The sequence below is a fragment of the Nothobranchius furzeri genome, chromosome 13 (assembly GCF_043380555.1).
Source record: "Nothobranchius furzeri strain GRZ-AD chromosome 13, NfurGRZ-RIMD1, whole genome shotgun sequence".
NCBI classification, from domain to species: Eukaryota; Metazoa; Chordata; class Actinopteri; order Cyprinodontiformes; family Nothobranchiidae; genus Nothobranchius; species Nothobranchius furzeri.
Window position 1 is genome coordinate 36,087,543 of NC_091753.1, and position 21,306 is coordinate 36,108,848.

Consider the following 21,306-nt stretch of genomic DNA (forward strand, 5'->3'; position numbering starts at 1 on the left):
AGTCCTAAATCCGCCCTTGGTCAGTGGAAACGTTGATTTTCTATCATAGAATTTAAGCTGTCACGAAGACAGGAGGCAGAGCCTGCTTTGCCTCTTCTGACCACACATCTTCAGTGTGTTTTCTACAGCCATTGGTCAAAGCTTGAGGTTGCTGAGCCATTGTTGGACTAGTACTGCCATTGCTATAGAAACCTCATGCTACTGCCTTGCACTTTTCCTGGTTAACACGCAGACATTCATCCTCCTCTCTTCAGAGTAAAGTTCAGCTTGATCAGTTGTCACGTGCGATCCATGTTAGAATAATAAACGTATCATTTTCTGATGCCACCCACAACCTGAACAATAGGTAGCAAAACTCTTCTTTCATTTTTTTTCATCAAAATAAAAGGTAATCCATGTCTGGTTAGCTGGAATCGAGGCGCAGTTGACGGAAACACAGTTTCTAACCGGCTGGCCTGCAGAGGGGTTTCTTCTGAAAGGATCTCTCATGCCATTTTCAGCCACGCTTCAAAGTCAAAGTCAAAGTCATTTATTGTCATCTTCTACCACATGTGCAGGACATACGGAGAAATGAAATTCAGTTTCAGCACACACAATTCAAAGATCAGACATATGTGGGTAAGACACATAACAAGAATTGGTGACTGTGGTCATTCGCAACATGAGTCGCGCTTTGAGTAACATTAGGGAGAGGTGAGCTTGTCCTTTGCTGCTCAAGAGCTGAAGATGATTATTTCAGGACCAGATAATTCCCTAACATCTCCATTACCTGCTGAAGCCTCCTGCTTTGTCTTCACCGTTCATGATGAGAGCGCTTCTGTTTTGACTATGACCCGCCCTCGAACCTTTCAACCAATCACAGAGCAGTAAGGTGTCCTGCCTTCCGTTTCATCCAAACTAACATTTCAGCCAAGCTTTCTCTCACAACCATATATTCTCCTCCAATACACACATATTCTCACTTGCACATTAATACTTTCTGGTTTGACATTATAAGAATATCAGAGATTATATATATGTGTGTGTGAAAATGATGAATGTGTGTGTGCATGTAAAGATAATGTGTGTGTGTGTGTGTGTGTGTGTGTGTGTGTGTGTGTGTGTGTGTGTGTGTGTGTGTGTGTGTGTTTGCATGTAGAGAACATATGTGTGTCTCTATGTAGAGAATGTGTATGTGTGTGCAGAGAATATACATGCGTGCGTGTGTGTGTGTGTGTGTGTGTGTAGAGAATATACGTGTGTATGTCTGAGTGTATAATGTGTGTATGAGAAGAATGTATGCATGTGTGAGCAGAATATATGTGTAAATGTATATATATATATATATATATATATATATATATATTTATTTATATATGTATATATATGAAACATGGCTTACACGACCCCTCATAAAAGACTGTGTTGTGATTTTCTTGCCTCATCCAAATGTCCATTTAGGCAAACATGCAAACACCTACCTGACAGGGAAATAAGTGAGCATCTCTTCTTTTCATTCCTTCTACGTGGGAGGTTGTACCTAGGACGAGATTGCTCCTGGGATCTGTAGAAGCCATTTCCCATAGTTTGTGGGCTCTAACAACCCATTCACAGGCTTTTCACAGTTTTTCTATTTCCTCTTTCATCCATCCAGCCATTATCTGTACCCACTTATCCATGCAGGGTCAGCGAGCATACACGCAGGGTACACCCTGTACAGGTTGCCAGTCCATCACAGGTTTATTCTTACAGGTTTTGCGATTCTTGAGCTTCTCATTTTTCTTCCTGATGTTACTATAAGTTGAGATCTATCACCACTACCTTGGTCTGCAGTTTATCCTAGCCATGTAGCCTCCCACTTTTACCAATGAATGCTTAAAACATCTTTATGCATGCGATACTCTCACCAGTTTTCTCTGTGTGCTCTCAAACTGTCTCAGAGGGCTGCAGATAATTTCCTCATTAGCATTCTGAATGTTCAACATACACCACACTACCAGAGCTTGTGATAAAAAAGAAAATTGAATTGAATTAAAAAGCAAACGAGATAGATGGCTTTCACAGACTGCAGTTATTTCATTTTTTTTTTTATCTGAGTTTAGCTGAAATTAGGACAATCTTTTGATCGGTTAACTCTGCAGCGGATAAAGTTTTATTTCTAATGTTTTAAGACCTCTTTCTCTTTAACAGGATTAGTACTTTCCTCATAAACCTATTAAATTCTATTTGTGTCTGCTGCGCTCTGGTGGATGATTCATGTACTGCAGTTGGCAAATGCAAATTTCACTTTGGTATAAAACGTTTATCTTAATATTTTTTTCAATTGTTATATAAACGCAGAGACTTCAAAGTTCCAAAACTTCGATTTTTAATTCATCATTTAATGTTTCAAAGAGGTATAAATCTTGCACAAAGTGTAATATCCATGTCTGAGTTCAAAGTAATTCATCTATTATTTCTTCTCCTCTTCACCCTCCCACCCGTTTCCTCCCGTCCCCACAGGCGTCTTGCCCTCTCGCGGTGGGGTCTTGTGATGGTAACCATGATCCCCGGCGGCCACTATGTCTGCAGCTCTCACGCAAGAGAGGATGACTCCACTAACGACCGCGAGGAGCGGATTTTAGCTGTGCTGGGCATCATCGGGACCATCCTTAATCTGTTAGTGGTCATATTTGTCTACATCTACACCTCCGTCACTTGAGGTTTTCTGCAAGACTTCAGCGAGAAATGCCGGTGGAAAAGTTGCCTCACCATGCCACCGTTTGTCTTTCATGAACCTGAGAGGTTTGACCACATCTGTTTGCCGCCTGTTCACCTGGAGAGCTTTACAAATCTGCCTCATTCCTTCTGCAGCCTGGAGGGTAAAGCTGGTGAGGACATTTTGCACTGTTAATACTAAATAGTATTGCTGCAAACTGATTTTAAATGACTGCCGGTAGCATTGATCAGCTATTGATATCTTTCTACAGAAAAGCTTTCTGCATCACCCATTTTTCGTGAAAAGTGTCTTTTATACGCGTTTCCATTTATTTCATTTTTATTATTTGTGACCTTTAGAATAATATCACTGCCAGATTAAATTTATGAAGCAATTGCATGAATGGTTGGAACAAACCAAGAGATGAGGAGGAAGGAAATCTCACAATTAAAACTTTTATTGTTGGTAAAAAAGCATAAATCAGTGTTTTGAGTTATTGGGTGTCTATAAATCTACACCAACATCACAGGTTTAATAAGTTTAATCAGTTAAACTCCCACTAAAGGTTTTGAATGGAACTGATGTGCCCAAATCCGAGCACACCAGAGGAGAGATTCCTGGCTCTGCTGGGTCTTATCGGCATCGTTCTGAATTTACTGCTGCTGGTTTTTGTTTACATATACGCCTCTATCTGATGCAGCCCTACTCCCACATCTCCTTTGTTTAACAGATTAATACTGCACAGCCACACGTGCACACACTGAAATTTGAGCTTAATTCCCAGACTAGGTTGAGATTTTCTGTCAACGATGCAGTTAAAGTGGTGAGAAGATGCCAATTGCTTGTCTGCGCCAGAAGGTGTTTACTTAAGTTTCTACTGCTTCAAGTGTTCCAAATAACAATAAAAGCTGCCAGTTTAACAAATGCAGAGACATGGAAGATGTTCGCGATTGAGTTTTTAATCCCTGCAGAGACGCTGCACCTCAGCTGAGACCCTTCTTTAAATCTCCGGTGCTGCAGAGTAACCGGGTGTTTTCTGGTGTTGTGTTTCTCTGGTTTGATGTGGGAGCCAGACACGGAGCAGCGTGAGAAAGAGCAAAGCCTGAAGCTGACAGGTTGCTGCACGAGGAAAGAAAGAAGGCTTCTGCAGTGTGACTCAAATAAAGAAAATGACCAATATGCAACATCCATTCAAGGAGAGCTGGAGGTGTTTCCAAACGGCTGCAGCATCAGCCTCAGAGGTGAAACAAAGAGTGTCCTGCAACGCTGCGTCTACATGTCTGACAGAGCTGCCCGCCGTTGTGAGTCTAAGTTCCCAGACTCTGCCTCGGCTGGAGATGCGGAGGCAGCTGACAGGCGAGCTGCAAGGACCAGGCTGAATCTGTACTTTTTCTTGCCATTCTCTTTTCCACCAACAAGCTAACACCAGAGAAGACATAGTAACACATGAGTCTCTCCTTTCATTTCACACACGGTTGCAGAAAAACAGCTCCAGACTCCACCTAACCGTCTGCAGTTTATAACATGCTGGCTTTTGTGGGAAAAGTGTTTGCATTTTGATAATTATTGCATTTAAATGCTTGTTACGCTGGAAATAGATTTAAATCGCTTTAGTTTTAGAACCAGTTTTATCTTTCAGCGTTGTGTTTGGTTTGCGATCGAACGCAGAAACCTGAATCACTAACTTGGTCATTTATGTGGAATCAAGCTAATCAAATATATTTCTGGTGATTACAGTATATTTTTATAATTGTTAAAAGTACAGATGCAACGTATGGGATTGTGGAGCAGCTGCTTTAAAGTTTAGAAAAATATAATGGTTAAATTGTTGGCTTAAAAGTCAGCAAAGAAGATACATTCATCATAAATCTGTTAAAGGGAATATGTTTCTTGCTTTTGAATTCCACTTCAGGCAAACATGTCTACTACTTCCCCTCTTGTGGATTTCATTTCTTAACTGAAAGGCACACAGTCCGTTTGGCTATTGCACTTGGTTTGTTTTTTATATGCCATCTTGTTGAAGTCATTGTCATGGCTGTGATGATAAATATTAGGGATGCACCGATGCCACTTTTTTCCAGACCAATACGATACCGATACTTGGATCTGAGTACTCGCCGATACCGATTACGGATACCGATACTTCTACCACACAAAACAATACAATGAATTATAATACAGGTTTTATTTTCTTCTCTGCTTTCAACAGGAAAAGACAGTGAGGTAAATAAAAAAATGTAATCTATAACTAGATATGATCACAAATCTAAAAAGGTGAACCTAAATGACAAGTTACAGTGATGCTCCTTTCAAGCAACGGCAATGGTATCAGTTCCTGGTATCAGTTAACTTTTACTGATACCAGCATTTATATTTATTACCGACAATATTTATGCTACCACTGCATCCCTAATAAATATAAATGCAGAAATAGATGTTTTTTCTTTACAGTTAAATCTTAAAAAAAGAAACCATTTGGTAAAAAAAATAATAAAATTCCATCTTAAAGAGATGGTGTGTATTTACCCTGGCAATAGGGGGCAGTACATACATAAACCACTGCAAACAAGGGTTAGGGTTAAGACCTTACCAACAGATAGCCATTAGAGTCAAAAATCCCTGGGAGCAAAATATTTGAACGAGTACTTTGTCAGATCGTTCAACCTCCAGCAAAATAACCAGCGCATCAGACTCTCTTTATCACTGGCAACAAGTGAAGAGGTAAATGTGTAAAACAACATTTATGAATGGTGAAAGTTTTCTAACCGTTTGTTACAAATCAGTAAATGTGTTTTGTCCTCATGGGCTCCCATAGAAGGAAACATTATATGGCATCACCCAGAGACTTAGACCCATGCTCATGTATTTTTTTACCCAATTTTTGTGGTTATATTTTACAAAGTCACCAATATTTTTCAAAAACTGGGCATCATTGAATTCATTTTCAATCACATTTTGATGGATATTTCCAGAGGTTAAAGGTAAAACCTACACATTGTCACTTCAAAAATACAGCCCAAACTTAATCATTGCTTTCTTTAAAAAGAAAAAAGCCCCCTACTAAGATAATAATACTCATACAATAATAATTTCATTTCCAATCAAAAAAAAAATCTAAATATTAACCCCCCTTTAGGAGTAAAATACAATGAATGGGGCAACATTCCTTCATTAAGTCACAATAATGCACAGATCAGATGCTTTTGACCTAATTAAGATAGAAAGAAATGTAAAATATATTTTTATAATAATCAAGAATTTGAGCAATCCTGCTTATGAGTATAAAGATGAAATGAAAGATTTCATATTGAAGCTGAGTAGAACTGTGTTTTTAACAAATGAGCATTTCTGCACTGACTCGTGCTGGATGAAATATTCTGGCTACTTTTATTAAGCTGACAGGATGTTGTGGTTGGTGTGTCTGAGCCGAGCCCAAACGCAATTCCAGATTTCACTGGGGACCCGTCTTAGTTTTAGTGTTCTGTGGACCAATCAGAGAAGAGAACCCAGGGGGTGAATCCCGACCATCTGCAGTCCAAACAGACACCGAGTGCACGCACATCAACAGAACAACACAGCTCAAACTCTCACCCTTCATTGGCTCCGTTCATGCACAGAGACATTTCTCATTTGACAGAATAAAATCAAATCTGCGCTCCTCAGACCAGAAACTGAGTCAGATTTAAAACGCTTCTGAGTGTTTAGGAAGAAGAAGCTGCATTATTTTATTTTATTTTATTTTTGGAAAGACAACACTTATTTTTTAGAGCAAGTATGGCAAAAATAAGTGCCTGGAGGATAAAAGACAACCACATGGAAGGAAATTTGGCCAATTTTAATATCCTTTTTTAAATGTTTTTGCATTATTTTGTAGCACAAATTCACTTAGAGGGGAAGGCTGTGCAATAAAAAAATGTAATTTATATTTTTGCCAGCAAATGAAACTGGACTGGTTTTGAACAATGACAGAAGCAACGATAATTATAATAATATTAATAATTAAAAAAAATAAGGTTTATTACAGAAGATTTGACTGTCTTGTTTTTTAGGTTTGCTTTTGTCCATTTTTAATCAAAGATCCTTTTTTTTTGTTGATTATGAAATTATATAAAAAAATTGATTCAACAACTTGGAGCAAGAATTTTAAATATCTTTTTGAGATCTGCTGTACTTTCATAAAATTGATAAATGTATGTATAACTAAAAGAAATATTAATAAAAATGTTAAAAATGCTTCTGTTGATTCTGTTATATGTCTTATAGAACCTCTGAAAATTCTCCTGAGATGTGTGATCTGTTCCCACCGGATCATTTCTCACACAGCTCAGAGCTCACATGATAGTTTGGTAATTGAATAAGGGAACACAAAGATACAATTGCAACCAATTGTTCAACTGCTCAGAAACGTCAGGGATGTAGTCTGAGTTGACAGATGTCTTGTGTGGGAACCTCTGCAGCAGTGATTTGTAATCCTGACCTTCGAAGGATGGACCCTGGATTATTGGATTGGATTTGGTGGCAGAATCCTTGTTCTACAGTTGGAAGATCAGGAGCTTAGTCTACCTGGGCTTACCCCTGCACCACTGGGATGACACAGTATCTAAAGTATTTATGTGTCATAGTTTTAAAGTCAAACTCCCCATTAGTCACCATCACAGATTGGTGAAATTACATCTCTGCATTTGACCCATCCCTGGGGATGTGATGAGTTGCAGCTGTGGCTGCGCTCAGGAACTATTGGGTGGTTTAACCCCCCAATCCAACCTCTTAAAGCTGAGCATCAAGCAGGGAGGCATTGGGTCCATTTTTAAAGTCTTTGTATGACCCGACCAGATTTGAACCTCAAACTCCCAGTCCCAGGGCGGACACTCACTAGGCCACTGAGCATTTTTAAGTGTAATTATGAGTGTTAATAGTGAACAGAGTGGGGCTCTCGATGGCCTTCGTCGCCTTTGTTACTGCTTCTTGGTGTCTGCCACACACTCCTCCTCAGGATACAAAAAGTGTACTAAAAATCTCTCAAGATCATTTTCTCATCCAAAATGGAAGGTAAAGCCAGACTTCAGTTCAACCCAGTAGAACTCCGTGTTCACAAGGAATGTTGAAATTATCTATAAGTGGACAATCCAGTCACTCCTTCTGATCTCCAGTGACTCCAGTTCTGCCTCTGTGCCCCAAAACTTCCATTGAGAGGATCAGATTACAATCTGGATTAAATCCAACCTGTTAACAAACCCCTTTGTACACAGAAAAACAGCTGTGACCTGCACCTTAGTGAAACGGTCTAAGGGACTGTTTCAAAACTAGGTGGGATTAAACTCAGACATCACCGATGGAAGGATATTTATGATGAATGGAAAGAGAACACCTTTAATGGTGTATGAAGTAAGAATGACATCCTGTGGTCAAATGTGGTTATTGTACATGTATCAAAACAATCAAGTCCACTCTGAGCAGCTGTTGCCTGGCAAACCAGACTAAATAAATATTTATTTACAATCTCTGCATGCTACTGGACAATGAACAACGATAATGAAAAATGTGACGTACTCACTGCAATGAATGAGGCAGTCTGCTGTTGAAGAGGAAGAAATTACATTTTTTTCTAAATAATAAAGGACTTAAATACATATATCTGCTTCTGATTCTAATAAAGCCCAAGTCCAAATAGTCCAAAATTTGATGGAAAAGTCGTTTTAAATAAGCTGTCGCCATCTTGTTCAAGTCCGTGGCATCATCCCACCCACCAGACAAATGAAGGGCCTGATTGGCCCACAAAGCGGATAGAGTGCTGTGATTGGCCCACAAAGCAGATAGAGCACAATGATTGGCCCACCACTGTGGACCAATCACAATGCTCTACCAGTTTGAAACCCCTATAGATAGCCGTGATTGGCCGGCTGGAATGCTGCTGGGGAAGTGCTGGAGTGTTCCTAGACCAAACTTTGCAAAGCAAGATTTTGGTCTAGTTCACTAGGCTAGCTGGTGCCAGCTATGGCCAGAAAATCCTAGATGACAAGTGAAGACGAGTCATAGACAGTGAGTTGATAAACAGATAAAGAGATTTCATGATTATATCAAGTTGAAAAAAGTAGGCTGAGATCATTTTAGAGCAAGGTATTCTTTTTCTAATTCATCATTGGCCTTGTTAGCTCACCGTTAGCCTCTAGCCTTCTATACCTGATTTTAAAGTAAAACAAAACAGATGCTGTGGCTTCTTAGGAGGTACAAAAAACAAATTCTGGGTCACTCCTGTTACTTGCTTTCATTATGTCCACAATGCTGTTGCTCTGTTTTGGCTGATGTCGAAGACTTGAGTTGAAGACTTTACAACTTTGCAGGCTCAAATGTGATTGGCTCTAGAACTAGGAAGTATGGAGGTGGTAGCCTGGCAAGCCATTCTATATATGTGAATAAACCACGACCCATAGACAGAACTCAGTCGTGGGTCGGAATCTATGGTTGTTTTTCAAACTGTCTCCACATACATTGGACAATGATCAACGTGACGTACTCACCGCTACATAGGCCAATGGGTCAGTTTGCTATACCCCATCGAAAAATACGCAAATACGTACCTCTGTCTGCTCTTGATTCTGGGGAAAGCCCAAGTCTCAATGGTCCAAAGCTGATGCCAAAGCTGTTTCAAACGAACCATCGCCATCTTAGTTCTGCTCTGTCACATCATCCCACCCACTAAACTGATAGAGCTCTGTGATTGGCATAACACCATACTGATAGTAGACCTGCTGACTCTCCTATGCAGACCAAAATCATTTTGCTTTAGCTGTCTAGATTTTTCTGCTATGGAGGTGGCACTGACTGTAAAGAATGACAAAGTCGCGCTTCTGCCTTTTTAATAAGAGAAAACCTGACAACCTGCCAGCCAGCTGCTAAGGGAATTTGTTTCTATGTAACCTTCCCTCCAACATGATTGAGACATTAGACTGTTTTGTGACTATTTCAATGTAAAATTCTTACTTATTGCACCTTTAATAACTGCGTGTTTCTTCAGCAAACTGCAAACCATTAAAAAACCCAATCAGGCTAGCAAGAACCAAAAATTGAAGGCTGTGCAAAGACTATTCCTTCAGTCCACAAGTATGATTCTCCAATTTTTCATTCTTTGACAGCAAATACACAGAGGAACACAAAGTTATCGCTGGACTCTTGTAACGCACAAAAAGTGCCCAATTTCAGGCTGTAGAGCAGACGTCTGACTACTATGAACTCAGCTGCGAAAAGTGACTCACTTTCACTCATTGTTGCCTTTAATGTTCTGATATGTTTGACAATTACAAAGCAATTAATAAATGTTGTTGATTAAAAAAAGATACACTGGATGCATGTTTTCCAAAAAATAGTTCAGTTCGGGCTTTTTTACTTACAGAAAACCCAAACTGTAATAAACTAAAGATTCTGTTTTAATTTGCAGGAACACTAAAGTTTATATTACTTGTTTCCCATCTGATTAGATAATGGAGAGCAAGTAGCACCCTTTAAACTTAAAGCGCATGGTGTTGTTAACCTCCTGAGACCCGACCATTGTTTTCTTGTGCATTTTTTATTTTTCTTAGTTGTTTCAGTTTAATAGGACTTATAAGTATAATAACAAAACTTTTATGTCCTGGTTCATCCTTGTTCAGAGCTGATGCAAAAAAACACAAACTTTTTTTTATTAATGCACTTGTAATTTTAAAGCAATTGAAGAGTCAAGGTGAAAATGTAACAGAATTGTCCTCTGGCTCACATTCATTCTCAACACGCTGTCGTTGACACCCATGTTTGTGCACATGTGGATGGAGTGGCTCATTGTTATCATTGCTGTCAGCATCTCCTTCAGATGGTCTATAATCTTGATCTGAATCATCCTCTGGTGAATGTTCTTCAGAATCATCAGGATGATGCTCCACAGTCATATCATCAAACAAATGTGGAACATTTCCATCCAAAGCCAGATCATTGTCTTCACCATCTGATAAACCTTCAACATCAGAGTTTTCTGCAATTGCATTGAGCAGTTGTTCTGCTATTGACAATGAAAGTATTCCTGTAACAATAAAATAATAAAATAATCTCCAAACTGCAGTAATATTTTATAAAAACATAGATTGCATACATATGACTCAGACTTGCTTGCTGGTTAGCTAGCTAATTATTTCTAAAGCTGAATAAAGGTCTCACTTGCGAGAAGTAATTGGTTTTTTTATGCTCAAAACATTTTCAAGCTTATCTGAACACATAATTGTAAAAAATTTTTTTTAATTACAATATTTATTTTCACCTGAAAATTTTTGCAAAAGTTTGCAAGTTTATCTTACTGCATGGCACAATTGAGAACCTAACATAATCCCGATGTCCTCAAACAAGTACTTCAAGTTTAGGTATGTTTTATTTGGCTAATCTTTTCAAAATATCACACATTTGCAATTCATATGAAGCAATAGACTTTACTTTGCATAAATACTACAGATTCATTCATGGACGTAATTTTCACTTTAGGGGGGGGGGGGGGGCGTCTTTACAGTATGCTCTAATGGGAAACAGGCTTCAACACAAACGGTTGTTTTCCGCTTGGTCCTAGAGCTCAACCAGTGTCAATTTAATATAGCGTAATATTGTTTTTGGATGGTAACAAGTGCAGGGGTCAACCCCCCCCCCCCCCCCCCCAAATTACGTCCATGGATTCATTGATGAAAAATGAATTTAACTCTTACCTGGCTCTTTTTTGTTTCAGGACTGGGCTGGCCATAGAAGCAGGGGCGGATTTAGGACTGAAAAAGATCCGGGGCTTAACACACACGCGCGCGCACACACACACATGTGACACGCACTAGTCAACATCATATATATTTGTCTTGTACCACATAATTTTTAATCTGAAGCTACATATTAAGCATTTTCAGGGCAGAGTATTGTTCCTGTTAGTGTTTAGTGTGAGATGATAGTAAATATTCCCTTTCTTTCTCCAACAACGTTACCTGATAAGCTAACTTTAGGCAAACCAGCAGCACAACAAATATTTTCAAATAAGACTCACAAACCTGAGTCAACACCAGTCTCATCAAAGCTGGGGTTCTGTCGTTGTACTTTTTGTCTAAAAAACGTCCTTATGTCCATCTTCACTCATGCGTTTCAGGCAGAGAGTGTAGAAGAAGCCAGCTGCTAAAGGGCTTCTTCTTCACTGGTGGAGGCTCAGGCAGGCTGTATACAAACTACTGCCAGCTGCTTCCTCTCTGTTGGACTTTAGTACTGCATGTTACTTCCGCGATTTAGATCCGGGGCTTTTCATAAAACATCCGGGACTTCAGCCCAAGTAGCCGGGCCTAACGCCGCCCCTGCATAGAAGTTTTTGGCTGACACTCGCTCCATTTTATTTTCAGGTAAATGGGTGTAGTGTTGTTCTTTGACCACTAGATGGTGCTGCCAGTGGCCCCAAATGAGGCCAATAGGTCAAAGTTTTAAAAAAAGAATTATTACAGTGCGGAAGGATACAAATTTAATGTCCTCATATGAGTTCGCAGGGTAGTTTTTTTAATTTGTTTTTGTGAAAATTAGTCAAATTGTTACTAAGACTTTGTGGAAGGGAAGAAAACAGATTTTTTTTGTTTGTTTTTTAAACGAGTTGTAAAATAAAGGCTTCTTTTTAAGATAGAAGTGTAGTACCCTAGATGACACCTATTTAACAAAATCTCAAAGAAGACGAGTCTCAGTGAATACTTCTAAAAAAACTAGTAACTCTCCTCCAAGGTTGTAATTTAATTAGTAACTGGTAACGGATCAGAGATGTTTAAGCCTTTGGACATCAACCCTGAATTGGGCTAATTATGGGTGATTTGTGTGTAGTACCAAGTATAGTGTTGGGTGAGTGGGCAGAGGAGCAAGATGTGGGTAAAAGGTGTAAAGCAGGGGTATTAGCATAGAGCCCTGAGGGATACCGATAGAAGCTGTTTAATTTTTCTGAAAAATCTGAGATTTCTCCAGTTTCCACATCATCATAAATGCAACAGAAGACAAGATCATCACCCAAAGTAAAGCTCTTCCGGTTCCTTTGGCAAACCTGGACTGTTGTGTGCAGATATGTTCACCCAGCCATGTAAACTATTAGTGTGTCCTCAGGCGCCCCATGAGACAGCCACTGACCTAGCTGATATGGGTGCTGGCCTCTGTGCACATGCATGCACGCACCTACACACACACACGGACTTGACCACAGCTGAAATGCTTTCTGGTCTAGTGTCTGTCCTCTCCGCCTCACTCTCTGCTCTTTAATGTTCCACAGACATTTCTGCTCTTTCCTCAGCACCCTTCTGTGCTGTTTGCTGCGTTACTATTTTAGACGTTAGATCGTTAGCCAGCTCGAGCATGAACCCCGTCCTCATGTGCAAGCCTGGAGCCACTGTTGCTGGAACAAAAGAAGATGTTTTATATAAAACTGTAACATTTTATGTTCTACTTGCCTGTTGAGTGTAACAAAAAATAGTAAAGAATATGGAAGTGTTAAATAAAAAATGAAAAAATAAAATAAAATAAAATAAAATAAAATAAAAATTACATTTACATTGATTTGACCTTATTATTAACACTATATATTTATATTAATATTGATTTACATTTTATTATAAACCATTTTTTTGTGTTTTAATACAAAACAACTGTTTCATTAATATTTTTTATTCTTGGTGTGGACGTTAAGGGGGAGGTGGGGTTTTGACTTTCACAAAAGTTCATGCAACTCTTATATGTTTTAATCCTGCTATGACACTAGTGTTGTTCTTTCTCTGTGATTGAGTGCCTGAAACAACTGGGACACACACACACAAACACACACACACACACACACACACACACACACACACACACACTGGTGATATACGTTATAAATGTGTGATAATGTAACTTTATTGGTCTTGTTCGTTATCTAACTAGTAATCTTATCTTTATTTCAGTTATTAATGTAGACCATACTACAACGTACATTTTAGGACATCCTTAGGACATTTTCCTGAGTCCTTTTTGTTTGATGCCATTTTGTCAAAAGTCTGATGGGTTTTTGAATGAAACCTGAGTTATTTTTTATCTTTATGGTCTTATATCTGACATCTGAGGATTGTCTCAAATGTATACGGCCCCTAACTGAAATACTGATGGATCTTTGGAGCAAATCATCTCAGACAAAAGAAATTAAAGCAGAGGATGAATGCCAACCTTTATTCTATCTACGTTGAGCATGGAAACATGAATAACAACAATCTGCTGTGTAAAACGTGTTCTTTCCAGCCTGGAAATCATGTTACTTTTCTCTTTTCTCTGCAGCTTTTCACAGATTGTCTGCATATGCACACATTTTGCTCACAAATGATCTACTTAGTGATGATTAGACACACATATGAGTCCTTCTGGCATTAGAGACCTCCACAACGGCCTGTGTCCCCACTGGGCACAAACAGCCATGTCTGAGCCAACTATGCATGTATGACCTAACACAGACGTTGCAGCTGGGCAGCTTCTTGGCCTTCTGTGTCACTCTGTGCAGTTCAAAGTGCAATAAAACAAACCAGCGTTCCTTTTATACTCTCATTTATTACAGACCTGTGAGCCTCTGTAGCCTCAGGAGAAGTGAAGACACAGAAGGTTTCAGCTCCAATAGCTACCAGGGGTGCGTCACACTCATATTTTCTGGGACAGTTGTGATCGGCTCGTTTTTAGGGACTTGAGAAACTGACATAGAAAGTGTAGCTATTACTGCTTTTAAGGGTTGGAGATTGAAAAATGGAGCCTACCGGGGTGATGAGAGACAAGAGAGGACAGAGGAACGCCAGAGAGGTAAACAAAAGCATTAGAAACATTTTTAATGTTGTTTGAGAAATGCTGGTTATTACAAACATTTTAGAGCAACGTGGGAATTGATGCTATGCTTTCTTAATTTAATTTAATTGATAATTTCATAAAAATTATCCATTTTAATTTAATGAAACAAAATTAAGTACAATGGAAACTATGCACATGACTTAAAACAAATTTGAATACTTATATTTAACATTTTTTATTTTATGAGGCTTAATTTAAATCCATCTTTCATAAAAACTGTTTTAAATAAAAATATTTCAGGAACATGTTCCTAGAAATGAATTTTTATCTAAATTCGTCATTAGAAATAAGATCAGTAGGTGCAGATTTGAAATAAGGTCTTTAGAAAATCAGATATACTCTGATGTTTTAACATAAAAAAAACTGTGTTTTTACTTGAGTTATGGTGAATACAATTTATAAATAAAAAGCAATAAATCAGGGAATAAAAAAATAACCTATAAAAACAAAAACAATAAGAAATGAAAATGCACAATGAGAAGTTTTATGTTTAACAGTTGGGTCCTTCTTTTATTTTAATCTATTAAACATGTGCATGCTCAAAAATAAACATTTTCTTCTGCATCGGGATGAGCAGTTCTTTGTTAAGACCAGGGAAGATTGTGGAATGTAAGTGGCGCCATCACGTGGGCAAAAATAGTACTTCACTTAATTCTGATCCACTTGTGTGTTGTTGTTTTTTTTCCCAGCCAGCTGATCGTCATGTGATTTATACCAACGGGCCGCGGTGCAAAGTTGACCCTGACCACCTGCTTGGCATTGCGGGTATCGTGGGCACTGTTCTCAACCTGCTGGTCGTGGTGCTGGTGTACGTTTACACTCCTGTGTAACGTGCACAAAGCGATGTGTAGCTTGTTGCATCATAATGAACTTTATGGTTGTTTTGCTCATTGTAATTAGTTTTAGACCACCACTTATGTTGACTTGTTTTTGGTTTCATACACCATGGAAGTGTTTTATTTAGCAAAATGTCTGCAAGAACTTTTTTTTTTATCAATTTGTAAAAATAACACACTTTGACTTGAAATTAGCTATTTTAACACATTTGTAGGTATTTTATTTGTGCTCATAAATTGCAGTGTTGTACATTGGTTTGTGAGAACAATGCATTTATTTTTGTAAACAAAAACATTTAAGAGGCAAATCTTTACTTATTCAGCAACATCTGTGAACCAAGCTGCTGGTTTCCAAATAAATATGGGGTCAGGACTTAAATTTGGGTGATGGAACATTAAGTGAGGAGACTTTGTTCGAATCTACAGGTTGTTTTCAGCTAATTCAAAAAGTCTAAACAAACATTAATGTTGTTACACAAAAATCTCCTTAGGCAGCTTCATTTGGCCCGCTGTTGTCTCCAGGCAACTGGTGTAAGTTATAGATGAAAGAAAATGCATTTTTAAAATCTGTTTCTTCTTAAGATTTATTAAACACCCTGATGTTTCAGTTGTGTTGAAGTATCTCTGGTGGACGTCTTCAAAGTACAGCAGCTGTCACATGACTGGGATCACTGATGTTAATGTCCGGTAGTATCTGACAGCTGGTGATGATGTCGATCTTCTCGGACACGGCCTTCAGGTCATCCAGGATCAACCTGATGTTGTGGGAAGCGTTTATGATAGAGCTCTGAGAGGCATTCAGCTGGGACGTTGCACTGTGTACCTTAAAATCATTCAAAAAGTTAGATTAAAACTGTGACATTATTTTATGTTCATCCTAATATGCGACGTAACTATTCAGAGCATAAATTACATTTGAACCATTAAATGCTTAAATAAGACACATTGAAACAGAATGTACCTCTCTGCTGGCGCTGCCGTACACCTGCCGTAACATCTGACCTACATCAGAATACAGCCGACTGTTTGATTCCTGCAGCTTCTGCTGCAAAAGGGTTTTACCTGTGAACAAAACCAGAGGTGATTCCTGGACTTTTTCTTTCTCCTTCTCCCTTATTTGTTTCCAGCGATCCTTTGTTTTGTGTCTGATCACTTGCTTATGTGCCCTCCAGATGTATTTTCTTTCTTGTTATACTTGACTACCTCTGATCATGGTTTTAGGAGAGTTATAGGCTGGAAATAAGAAAACAAAGTGGGGACTCACTTTCAAACTTCCTATCTAGTCTGTGCCACTTTAAACTGAAACTGAACGATCAAAACACGTTTTGTGTTACAAATAAACCTCTAAAATTGCTGCTTCTATGATCAAAACAAATGCATATGATGTGAACTCCTCACCATGGGGTTTGTGTGAAGGACTGGGCCTGTCTTCCACTATGGATTGTACAGTAGGATGGTCTCGAACCACAATAAGGGGTGGCAGGTCTCTCCTGAGGATCTGGGTGCTGTCCTGACCCGCTGCTGAGGTTCTGACTGTCTTATCTGGGTCGTCCTCACTGTCTGTCTCAGAGGCCTCCCCAACAACCTGAGAGTATCCACAAAAACAATCAGTGTGCACAACACCCCCATGTTTCTTTCTATTATTTAAAATCACACAACCAAGAAGAAAACCTTGGCTCCGACCGTGGCTGTTTGGTGAGACGACAGTGAGGTGATGTAGACTTCATCATCAGAGTCTGTTTCTGAGGCTTCGCCCTGCACTACCATAGAGTATCTGCTAGACATGATCGATCAAACGCACAGACACACACAGACTGGACTACAACTGCTGCTAGAATTGCATAGCAAAAAAAACTAGAAACCTCACCTACATTCTTTTCTCTAAGTCCTAGTTTATTCTGCTAATAAACACCATGTGTTATAGCTAAAACAGGAAGACTAGCAAAAGCTGTTTCCCTTCCAAAACATAAATCACATGATGGCGAGGATGTACCTTTTTATTCAAGGTCCAATCTGATTTGAGCTCTTTTAACACGTGATAAGGACGTTTTGTGTTTGATTGGTCCCCATGAAGGGCACCTCAAGGGGTTGGTTTGATAAATTCACCAATACTCGCCGGAATTTTAAGTAGTCACGTAACCGTGCGTAATTTGATGTTCATTTTAATTTAAAATGCTGTGCGAGGAAAATAACATTATCACTGACTACATAACTATTTATGAGCTTGACCTGGATGTTGTTCAGACGTCTGTCTAATCGATGAGGGATATTCTTGTCCAAAGTCAGTACCAGTTGGTGGCGGTATTGCACCAATTTGTTGTTTGTCAACCGCAATTAAGCAAGCAGAAGAAGGAGAAGGAAAAGCGTTTGGCAGCTACGGTAGTTGTAGCCCTCAGCTGTATTTAAAACTAGCATTTTTGGTATAGTGAACTCGTACGTTGATTTTTGTCTTGTTTTTATTGATAATATGCACAAATCAATGTATATAAAATAGGCTATCGCGACTTAAACTGTTTGTTAGGAAACAACTTACACCATTTAGCTAATAGCTGAAGCTAATCAGAGAGCTATCACATCCGAGTGTTTGTTAGAATGGCAGACGAGTCCCTGTTTGAATTTCTCCATTTGGAGATTGTTTCCCATATTTTTAGTCAGCAGTCAGGCAAAGGAGAGATGGACAACAAGGTGAGCTTGAATTACATCCAATATGCGAAAATTCTAGTTAGTCTTCAGTTTTCTGTATGAGCAAGCATTTGTTTGGCTTTTCCCCGTCTGTTTTTTTAACATATACTTTATTTATGCAGTGTTTAGCAGCAGCATTATAAGTTTACAGGACTCGCCGTGTGTAGGTAAAAATGTAGGTTTCTGTCTAATGTTTACGATTTATTTTTCCTCTTTAGGACAGAGCTGTCTGTATTTCTGTTTTGGAAGCCATGGGCTTCAGGGTGGGACAAGGTCTCATTGAGAGGTAGATAATAGAAACCACACTGCATGGACAGCAGTAAATGGGTGTGTGTAATCTTTTGTTTAGTAAATATCTGCATTGTTTGTAGGTTGACCCGGGACTCTCCCAGCTTTAAAGATGAATTGGACATCATGAAGTTTGTCTGCAAAGACTTCTGGACCAAAGTGTTCAGGAGGCAGGTGGACAACCTCAGAACAAACCATCAGGTACCAGAGCACACTTACTGAAAGTTTAGTTTAAAAGTTAACTACAAACTGACAAAATATAAATTTCAAATCAGTATTTATTATTCATGGTCCAAAGCCTTCAAAAGCTCTTGGAAAAATTAAAACCACATGTTATTGAGTCTTCTTTGGATCATTACACCATGATAGATTTATTTTTGTAATGGTTACCAGTTAAGTGTTGAGCGTTTTGTTGTTTTTCTACTTTTGTGCATTGACACAAATTAAGAATGTTAGCATTATCTGCTAATTCTTACATTTTAAGTGCAGGTTTATAATGAAAAGCTTTTATTATCCCATAGGCTTTGTAACCCCTTCTTTCCACCGCACAAGAAAGCGTTGTGTAACGGCCGCAAAACGCACTACTCAGCATTTAGCCGCCATGGCCATGGATGAGATCCTTTGCACTGGCGGCAAAGTGTAACATTTTGGATTCGCCCTAGAAACGAGGGGGCGCTATCATTATGTTATTATTATTATTGTGTGCGGACTTCTGAACTCGTGTGTCGTGTTGCAAATCTCTCATGATTTAGTGACCTCACAGAATCAACTGTGTGGAGTGCTTTGGCTCTCATTTTGCATCAGAATAGCTCCCGATTGGGAATGAGCTTGCGGGCCGGTGAAAGAAGGGGTTATTTATGTCTGGGAATGTGTCTGCTGTTCTAGAACTCTATAATTTGCACCACAGGGTACCTATGTCCTTCAAGATAACAAGTTTGCGCTACTAACTCAGCTCTCCAATGGAAAACAATATCTGGATCAGGCCCCTAAGGTATACCATATTCACACACATACACTAGTAGATGCTATTTAACTTCCTCTTGTACCATGTTCAGCGCCTTGGGCTTCCCGATAGGGTTGCGGAAGGCGCTTTATAAATAAAGCTTTGATTTATTGATTGATTGGTTGATTGATGAGTAGACTGCTTTTCCATATTAGATGATAGAAATGTGACTATTTGTTGACTAAAATTGAAAGAAATTGGATATTTTTTCTATGCGGTGGTGTTCATCTGAGATGTTTTTCTTTTTAAATATATTTTTAGTATCTTGCGTTTTCGTGCGGTGTGGTGAGAGGAGCTCTGTCTAACCTCGGTCTGGAGAGCGTGGTGACAGCCGAGGTTTCTAGCATGCCTTCATGTGAGTGCGAGCACAAAGCCGACATGTAATTTGTTTCCCTGTAGGCGAGAGTTCAACAGCATCACATGATCACCATCCACAACTTGTAAAGTGTGGATGGTTGTGTTGCCAGTTAATAGAAAAGCCCATTGAACTCCAGTCTTTGAGCATTTTCACATGTAAATGACACTAAACGTGGTTTATTTATGTTTTTTAAACCATTACAGAAATAAATCACGTAACATTTTGTCTCCACAGGTAAGTTTCAGGTGGTGATCCAGAAGTCGTGAACCAATTATGTTTACGGCAGAAGATGAGTGCATCGTAGTTCTTGCTCTTTCATCAAGCATCACGGCTGCAGAAGGGATCAAATATCACAACCGGACTACACGGATTGTCCCTCTAAGAGAGTGAAACAGACTTTTAAATTGGGTTGCAGATAATGGACAGAGAATGTCTGTTTCCTTCTTTATTTTGATTGAGGTTTTGTTCATTTTTACTGTTTAGTAAATGACAGGATCTCTAGTTTACAGAGGACCTTGATTCTGGTTCACCTTATTCAGCTTATTAGAAATGTTCCAGTTACTACATCAGCATACATTTAAATGTTTTTGTCAATGCACTGTATTTTTTGTAATGTGTTGCAGAGTTTAGTCTTGTAAATGTTACTGGAAAACCTCTAAACACATAAAAACTAAAATCAGAACAAAGAATAAATATTTAAACTCTACCACCTGCAGGACTGCCATCTCTGACGCAATGAGTGTGAGACATTTGAATGTCTTCACACGCTCTCACGTCACACACCCAAATTCTCCTGCTGAAAAAAGTTAAAACTATCTGAGCTACACATTACACTACTGTACACGCTCCCCTAGCTACAGCACTACAATGTCTGTCTTAAATTGAACTTGTTTGAACAAGATGGGGAATTGATGCCCCCAGTGGTGAAAAGCTAGAACTAAACTCTGGTTCTGTTAAACCATAGAAATATGTTACCCTGAAGCAGAAAAAAATTATCCAAATTGTTTTTGTCCTTTTGTAAATATTAACATTGAGGATAAGGAGGAGGAGGAATAGGGAACTGCACATAAAGTTACAATATTTAGTAGAAACTTCCTGTCAATTTTTTCTAAGGAAATGCTACAGCATCTTGGCGTTGTAAACAATGTTTCACCCTAAAAGCATTTATCTTCATTTAGATGAAAACAATTTAAATTTTATTTATGTAATTGTGTTAAACATGATGGTTGTGTGCTGTGGCCGACTGGTCATTAGAAGCACCAGGACGCTAAATTTCCGCCCTTTTCCGGTCGGCTCATGGGTCCCTTGAATAGAAAAAAAGCAATATAAGTGAATATGTGTTAATTAAACAGAAGTTATTTGTCACATTTGAGATTTATTGGCTTGTAAAAATGCATAATTAACCCTTTGATGCATAATGGTCACTACAGTGGACAGGTACTCATAATTGTTATTTATTTTTGCTATTAAGCACAGCTGTTGAAGACTTTATTGCATTTGAGCCCCTCCATTTGGACTTCAAGCCAACATATTTCATGTTCAGCATGCACGCTGTCCACTAAGGTGGACATGTAATAAATTATTTGTAAAT

At 38.8% G+C, this 21,306-nt stretch overlaps 2 protein-coding genes across 3 annotated transcripts; one reads left to right on the plus strand and one right to left on the minus strand.

The window, feature by feature from the left end:
• Positions 1–15,580: 15,580 nt before the first annotated feature.
• Positions 15,581–17,372, minus strand: bloc1s3 (biogenesis of lysosomal organelles complex-1, subunit 3). 2 transcript variants are annotated; one of them, XM_015951659.3, is made up of 4 exons: positions 17,068–17,372; positions 16,783–16,969; positions 16,346–16,446; positions 15,581–16,207 (listed from the first exon to the last, which is right to left on the minus strand). In XM_015951659.3, the coding sequence occupies exons 1-4, from the start codon at positions 17,167–17,169 to the stop codon at positions 16,022–16,024; spliced, it is 576 nt and encodes a 191-aa protein (XP_015807145.1). In that variant the 5' UTR covers positions 17,170–17,372; the 3' UTR covers positions 15,581–16,021. The 2 variants fall into 2 exon arrangements, with proteins under 2 accessions (XP_015807145.1, XP_015807143.1); XM_015951657.3 differs by having other exon boundaries at positions 17,056–17,372.
• A 328-nt stretch (positions 17,373–17,700) lies between these two features.
• trappc6bl (trafficking protein particle complex subunit 6B, like) lies at positions 17,701–21,155 on the plus strand. The gene is made up of 6 exons (XM_015951661.3): positions 17,701–18,069; positions 18,285–18,352; positions 18,438–18,555; positions 19,262–19,345; positions 19,619–19,712; positions 19,950–21,155. Exons 1-6 carry the CDS (start codon positions 17,977–17,979, stop codon positions 19,979–19,981), a joined length of 489 nt encoding a protein of 162 aa, XP_015807147.1. The 5' UTR covers positions 17,701–17,976; the 3' UTR covers positions 19,982–21,155.
• Positions 21,156–21,306: the final 151 nt, after the last annotated feature.

Bases quoted from the DNA above. Each gene is read 5' to 3' on its own strand.
- bloc1s3 (XM_015951657.3), bottom strand. From the start codon at position 17,169: ATGTCTAGCAGATACTCTATGGTAGTGCAGGGCGAAGCCTCAGAAACA. The intron at 16,447-16,782 runs GTGAGGAGTTCA...TTTTGTTCACAG, and splicing joins TCCTTCACACAAACCCCATG to GTAAAACCCTTTTGCAGCAG. The intron at 16,208-16,345 runs GTACATTCTGTT...AATGATTTTAAG, and splicing joins ACGGCAGCGCCAGCAGAGAG to GTACACAGTGCAACGTCCCA.
- trappc6bl (XM_015951661.3), top strand. From the start codon at position 17,977: ATGGCAGACGAGTCCCTGTTTGAATTTCTCCATTTGGAGATTGTTTCC. The intron at 18,353-18,437 runs GTAGATAATAGA...CATTGTTTGTAG, and splicing joins GGACAAGGTCTCATTGAGAG to GTTGACCCGGGACTCTCCCA. The intron at 19,346-19,618 runs GTATACCATATT...ATATATTTTTAG, and splicing joins ATCTGGATCAGGCCCCTAAG to TATCTTGCGTTTTCGTGCGG.